Source organism: Gobio gobio (assembly GCF_949357685.1).
Source record: "Gobio gobio genome assembly, chromosome: 12".
Lineage (NCBI taxonomy): Eukaryota > Metazoa > Chordata > Actinopteri > Cypriniformes > Gobionidae > Gobio > Gobio gobio.
Window position 1 is genome coordinate 53,223,419 of NC_137105.1, and position 7,705 is coordinate 53,231,123.

At 42.1% G+C, this 7,705-nt stretch overlaps 1 protein-coding gene across 1 annotated transcript; it reads right to left on the reverse strand.

Annotated features, from left to right (window-relative positions):
- Positions 1–4,028: 4,028 nt before the first annotated feature.
- Positions 4,029–7,437, reverse strand: LOC307134845 (polymeric immunoglobulin receptor-like). Its single transcript, XM_079830876.1, has 6 exons — positions 6,822–7,437; positions 6,297–6,608; positions 5,886–6,209; positions 5,189–5,320; positions 5,025–5,120; positions 4,029–4,578 (listed from the first exon to the last, which is right to left on the reverse strand). The coding sequence occupies exons 1-6, from the start codon at positions 7,204–7,206 to the stop codon at positions 4,499–4,501; spliced, it is 1,329 nt and encodes a 442-aa protein (XP_079687002.1). The 5' UTR covers positions 7,207–7,437; the 3' UTR covers positions 4,029–4,498.
- Between the last annotated feature and the right edge of the window lie 268 nt (positions 7,438–7,705).

Here is a 7,705-nt window from a genome sequence, read left to right on the forward strand (position 1 = left end):
CCTAAGCACGTTTTAAAGTAAGTGCTTGGTAGATCCGAGGATCGAGCGGCTTGACTCCCCTCGCTAGCAAGGGTTTGAAAGCACTTCGCTGAGCGCTGCTCTCCGGGATAACCCGTCTCTGTGGTCCGGCTAGTCGGTGACGCTGCCCTTTCTTGCAGCACCCTAGCGGGATGTCTCTTCGGAGGCGAGTACCAGAGGCTCTGTACTGTACAGACAGGGTTGACCGTATTACGTGTCCCATACTAGACTGGGTCACCTGGTCAGGTCTCCCTGGTGGCATTCGGTGATAATCTCCCGAATAGTGACTGGCATAGGGTTCCCTCGTAGTTCCCTTGCCACGCTCCCTTAAAGGAACCCCTTCTAAGTCGAATGGGTTGGTTCCAGGCCTGCGAGCAAGGCCTGGGAAGGACCTCATGTATGTGAAGGTTTCCTTCTCAGGCGATAGCTTGGGCTATGACCGTAGGGAGCGCTGTCACTGACAGCCTAACGTGACCAGAAGGGGAGTGGTTCAGGCATTTCAGCAGAAATTGCTTGTCTTGACAGTTGTCACTGCCATTGGGCATGCACTCCCGTCGGCATGGCGGCGTGGGTATATCGTTCCCCGTAGCGTCAAACTGACGCAGCGCGAGTTCCCTTTCGAAAGGGAACGTCTCAGGTTACGAATGTAACCATTGTTCCCTGAGAACAGGGAACGAGACGCTGCGTCGCTTTGCCATGCCGCAGGGCCTGCCTGCCGAAAACAGTCCCTTCAGACGATGAGATACTGTCATGTTGGCAAGGTGCCCTTATATACTTCCTGGTCGCACCTTGATGACATCATAGGCTGTCGCCGGTCAATAGGATTGACGTTTTTTGATTGTGATTTCAGGCACCAGTCACGCTGGAGGCGTTCCCCGTAGCGTCAAACTGACGCAGCGTCTCGTTCCCTGTTCTCAGGGCACAATGGTTACATTCGTAACCTGAGACGTTCTCTGACTACTGCATTTCTCAATCCTTTAAAGATTAGAAAGTCGGTATTTGTTTTGGAGAGCAGAGATTTTTTCAATGCATAGTCTCTTTTTTTCATTAGCTGACGAATGTCATTGTTCAGCCATGGTAGAAAGGCTTTTCGTTGCGTGCCTTTAAATGTCTTACTGTATTTTCCAATCAGGTTTGTGAGGTTTTTCTTCAAGGAGTTACAACAATTTTCTAAATCATTTGATTGAAAAACATTATTCCAATCTAGATTCTCTAAATCATTTTTAACTTGTGTCACCTTGTTTTTGGGGATACCCATGTTCCCTGGCTTACTTTAGTTCATAAATGTGGGTAAACGCTGTTTAGTGAGTTTCCGTACAATCAAGGTCATATTGTGATCCGAGAGCCCTGTTAGTAAATTATAAGTTCTGATGATTCTCTGTGGTTTATTAGTGACTATCAGATCTATCATAGTTTTACTTGCTCGTGTGATCCTTGTTGGACCTTTAATCATCTGATGAAGATTGTGTTTTGACAACAGTCTGTTTAATTTTTTACTAAGGCTTTTCTCTAGCCAGTTAATATTAAAATCACCAAGAAAAACAGATTTGGTGCAAGTGTTTACATATTTAAAAATTTTGTCTAAATTTTCATAAAATTAAACATCATGTGATGGAGGGTTATACAGCACTATAATGTTAAATTTCATCCTAGAAGATAATACAACATTTAAAGCCAAACATTCTAATGGTGTATCCAGTTCAATTTCATTACATTTCAGAGTGTCTCTAACATAGAATAGTACTCCCCCCCCCACCTTTTTTAGATGTTCTATCCTTTCTATAACAAGCGTAACCAGGGATATCAATCATACTGGTCTGGATATTACTATTCAGCCAAGTTTCGCTCAACTCTAAAAAATCTAAATTAGAGTCGGTTAACAGATGATGAATCTGATCCCATTTAGGCAATATACTCCGAATGTTCAAATGTCCACCTAGAATACCCTTAGGCTTAGACCTCGGCTCCCGTATTACTCGTGCGTGATTTACAGTCTGAAAAAATCTGAATTCTCGTTGTTTCCTTACTGATTGGACTCCGTCGCCGTATGGAATTCCTGTTACCTCGGCGACGACGTCCGTCCCTCCGGAGGTCAGCCGCTGCACGCGTAATCCACCCGCCGGTGCACCCTCCGGGGAAAGGCCAGCAGGAAATGGGCCTGGATTCAATTGTACGTCCCCAGACAGCAAAATCAAAGTCAAGAGAACACCGAAATCACGGCAATTACATCCTCTCTGATAATCCCGCTTTCTCAGCGTGCCACGATGGGTGAGTTCAGTTTGTTTGGTGTTCACGCAGATGGCAATGTTGTTTTGTTTGCTCGACTTGCCGTGACGTAGGTGATCAGATTGTTTGGTGATCAAGTAGATGACAAGGTATCCATGTCCGAAAAAATTTAATCTCTGTAATCCATTCATATTTACTGACTGATGGTTGTCAGCCTGAGACATCTTTTTATTTGTGCTTAGGTATTGTCCAAGTGGCAACAACAAAAGCCAACAGCAAAGCAGAAATAAGCAAACATTTCCTTTATCTCTAAAGTTGTTGTTTAACTGGTTTCTTTGTTTTGTTCTTAAACTAGTAGCTATTTGAAAAGATGAGTTAGAAAGTATTGGAGTGGAGCCTGACAAACCACCCAACACATCTGCCGCCATTACTGACGCCATTCGTTCGTCGTCTTGTGGGGTGTTCCCGGTCTGCAGTGGTCAGTCTCTATCAAAAGTGCTCCAAGGAAGGAAAAGTGGTCAACTTAAAGGCCTTAAAAGATCTGCTGCTAACATCTTGGTGTCAGATACCACAGCACACCTTCAGGGGTCTAGTGGAGTCCATGCCTCGATGGGTCAGGGCTGTTTTGGCAGCAAAAGGGGACCAACACAATAAATGAAGGTGGTCAATGTTATGCCTGATCGGTGTATGGGGATGATTAGGAGGCCATGATGGACAGAGATCAAAGGACAAATTTGGCCAGGATGCCGGGTTAAACCTTTACTCTTTTCCGAAGGACAACCTGGGATTTTTAAGGACCAGAGAGTTTAACGGTTTAACGTCTCATCTGAAGGATGGTGCTCTTTGACAGTATCAACGCTCTATACACTGGCATTGACCTTTCCCAGCTCCGACGCCTGCAGTTGGTTCAGAACTCAGCCACCCGACTCCTTACCTGTACAAAAAAGCGAGAACACATCACCCCGGTCCTCGCTTCGCTGCACTGGCTCCCCATCCGCTACCGCATTGATTTTAAACTGCTACTGACTGTCTACAAATCCCTCCATGGTCTGGCCCCTCCGTACCTATTGATCTTCTCCACCACCATATCCCCTCCAGAGCATTACGGTCAGCTGACCTACTGCTGCTGGAAGTGCCCAGGTTCAGGCTAAAGACCAAGGGGGACAGAGCCTTTGCTGTAGCAGCCCCCAGACTCTGGAACTGCCTCCCCCTCCACATCCGTGCAGCCCAGTCTCTAAACATTTTTAAGTCTCTTTTAAAGACCCACCTCTTTTCTCTGGCCTTTGATTAGTGTCTCCTTTTTAAGTGCCAGTATATAGTGCCCCCTGGCTACCCTTCAAATGTTCTTTTTACATTATTTTAACTCCTGCAGTCATTGTCTTGTTGCCCTTTTCATTTTTTTTTTATCTACTTATTTATTATTATTTTTATTTTTTATTTTTCTCTGCCTTCCTTTGCTTATTTGCACTTAGCACTTTATTGTGAAGCACTTTGGTGTGGCTCAGCCATCTGTAAATGTGCTATAGAAATAAAATTTTTACTTGACTTGACTTGATTATAGTGTCCCCATCACTACACTGGGGCGTTAGGAGCACAGAGCACAGGGTGAGCGCCTGCTGGCCTCACTAACACCTGCTCCAGCAGAAACCTGGTTTTCCCAGGAGTTTCCCATCCAGGTACTGACCAGGCTCAACCCTTCAGTGACCAGTATTGGGCTGCAGGGTAACAGAAGCTCCACCCTAACGAATGCGTGACTCCACCTACCTGAGGAACGACTCACTGCAGATGGTTTACATTCATTTTATTACATTTATAAGACATTGAAGATCTTAATCATATTTAATTTACACAATACAAAGCAAGGAGTTCTAAAACCATCAAAAACCGTCTACAAATGTTACATATACAGTATAAGAAAATATCACTTAAAATCTTCTGCTGTGTGACATGATTCATCTAAAACTATACTTTAAAACTATATTTTGTTCATGTAGTTTTATGACAACATTAATCAAGAGACTATATGAAGTATTATGACCTTCATAAATGTATTTGTCACACCACAGTGCTGTTTAAGATTAACAAGAGAGTTGAAAACGTAAAAGAAATGGTGATAAAATATACACTCAATATACACCAAACAATCACAGTCATAATTTCTCACTGGATGGTCCACAGTAGTTTGGCTAGTCAGAGGGGTTTATGGGTAAATGAACAGCGCTGTAGACTGCAGTTGTTCTTGTGTCCGTGTCGTTCAGATCAGAAAGCAGAGCCGTTTTACTGACAGTCTCATAACTGCAGGAAACTTGAGTGACCTGAGAACAGACACAATTCCTCAAATCATTAAACATCATATCTAAGTGAAAACAGGTGGATGTGTACAGAAGCATATGCATTACTACTCAAAGAGGCTAATTCCCAATCCAGCGCCAGTGCCATTTACACCTGAGAAAGACACGGAACCAGTGTGTGTGTGTGTGTGTGTGTGTGTGTGTAGTAGAGCGAGAAAAAGTGTTTATGATTGATCATGACTTACCTCATCGCTGAATAATCCTGAACTCAGATCAGTTTTTAGAAGAATGAGAGGAAACAAAAACACATCAGATTAATGAACACATGGTGCATCATCTCCATATACAGCGTCTCTCTCAGGTCTGTCTAGTGTACGCTAATGCTTTCACTTCTACACTTTAAACTGTACATGATGAATCTGAGTCTCTTGAGGGTCATTCGGCATTACAAACTAGTGGAAGATATCCCAGATATGAAAATATAATCACCGTGAGTCTGTTTATTCTTTCGCATGGCCATTAGAAACATCGGAACACCAAACAGGAGCAAAAACAAAACCTCAGAAATGAAGATCACTGAAGAGTCTGAAAATACAAGAGAAAGATGTGAGATTCATATAAATCTGAAGAGCTTTTAGTACAGTAATACTTGCCTGTTATTGTTGTATCAAGTGAAGTCATTTCAGTGATCATTTGAGTTTTCACTGACACTGATGATGGTGATGATGATGATGATGGTGATGGTGGTTGTGATGATGGATATGTTGTATTCAGGTCATTTGTCTCTGTAATGACAGTGTTGTCACACTATTACAGAGATGCAAGGAAATGAACATTCACTTCTGTTTGTGCACCTTCTCTAAACTTTCACGCATTCATGTTTTCTGACACACAGTCACCAGACACAGCAGCAAAAACAGAAAACTTCCGTTTCTAGTTACTTTAAAACAATCCTTAAAACTACATGAACTATATAAACTGAAAGATTATGTGCACAGTCATCTTTATTCAGATGGACTTACATTGTGACTGTACAATCAACTCTTTCTGTGTGTGTACAGACGTATGGCCCATAGAAGCTGAAGGGTGTGAAAGACAGAGAAACAGCATTGCTCAGAGTGGATTGCGGTTAGATCGATCTCCTGTTTTATGTTGTAGCCCTTTTTCCTTCATGTATAAAGTTCTGTCCCATACGATTCTCTGAAGTCTGAGACGCTAACATCACAGCTGAAGAAATGCTACACTACTTTCATTAAATTCTTCTCCCCACAAGAACTCTGCTCAAGCTCACTTATTTCATGCATCAGAGAAATCTGACAAAACCAATCATTGTAAATGATCTTTACTCACCTGTGAGGTTGATCAGGACTTGTGTGATGAAGCTCTTGTGTCCTCCATCAGACTGAACTCCACACCAGTATTCTGAATGTTGTTCAGTCACATGACTGATGCTTCCCGTCAGGAGCCGCTCTTCTCTGTCATCATACAGCTGGATCTTTCCCTCACGCCTCCATCTTCTGCTCTCATTCACAGACGTCTCTTCAGCACAGAGATCAGCTCCAGATCTCCAGCAGAGAAACTTCACATCACTGCTGTGGGATTGTGGGTATTTGCAGCTGATGTTCACAGATCCTCCTGCAGCCGCTGATAGACTGATGCTCTTCACACAATCATCTGTTTCAGATCCAAATAAAGCGCAGTAATGTTAGAATGACCATATATATTCATGGATTCACCTCATAATGACTGAAAGCGGCTCACCCTTCTCAATGTTCAGGCTAAACTCAGAGAAGAAACTGTAGTCTTTAGAAACTTTGACTGTAATCTTATATTCTCCAGAGTCGTTCTCATTCAGCTCTCTGATAAACACACGTAAGAGCCCTGCAGATCTGTCCTCATGAACGGAGAATCGTCTGTCATGTGTCCATTCTGAGGCTCTGTTAGTGTTCATTACCAGAAAACATTTTCGAGGTTTACAGACGTATATCAAAAGTGTCTCTTCTTGTGTCTCATATTTGAAGTTTATGATGACGTTTCCTCCTGAATATCCTCTCACGGTCCTGATTGGTTGATCTGTTCAACACAAACACAGATCATTTGTCATTTTGTTCTCAATATAAACACATTTATCTTCACTTTGCTGCAACATTTATAAACTCAAGTCCAGATGATTCCATCAGGAGATAAAAAGGTTATTGATGGCGTGAGTTATGAGTTAGACGAGTGAACGGCAGTAATTCCAGTCAGTGTTGAGTATCGTGATGTTGTGGAGTCTCAGTTACTCACCGGTTATAACCTTCAGATTCACTTCAGTGTAGGCATCCATACCAAGCATTTCAGTTCCACAATAGTACATCCCAGAATCCCGTTCACTCAGATTTCTGATGGCCACAGTGAAGACGGCTGAACTTGTGTCGTCATACAGAGAGAATCTATCCTTCTGAACCCATTTATTTTTCTCAGTCTTGATTTGATCTGTGCACTCTGACCACTTTCCTCTACAAAAATACTTTTCATTTCTTTTATTTATTATTTTATCATATTTGCATGTGATCCTGACTCCGCCTCCTGAATATCCGGTCACTTCTATAGAGCTCACGAAACCTACAACAAACCAGCATCTTAACACAACACTAATACACACTGAAGGGAGATTCATGTCAAAGGTCATTAGTTATGGATAAAGACTTGTGTTCATTATTTAATCTCTGTTCTGGTTCTTCTGAGTTCAGATTCTTACCAGGAATCATCAGCAGAGTGAAAGTCCAGATGATCTTCATTCTTCTCTCTTATTAAATGATCTTCTCTGTTGTCTGTAGATTCAGTTCTTCTGAAGCTCTCGATGTGTGTTCAGAGGAGTTTTGGGTGTTTCTTTCCTGTGCGCGTACTTCCTCTGAGAGAGAGAGAGAAAGAGAGAGAGAGAGAGAGAGAGAGAGAGTGAGATAGAGAGAGAGAGAGAGAGAGAGAGAGAGAGAGAGACAGACTTTTTGACTTTTAAATTCTTCTTTAATTTACAATAAAAACCGAATCATTAACAGAAACACAACACAATTCTTAGACAAAAACACAAAACACACACAAAAAAAAAAATTATTAAAAGAAACAATTTTAAAAAACCATCATCGTAACCTCACAAATACAATTATTAATACCCCACTTGAATTTAAACA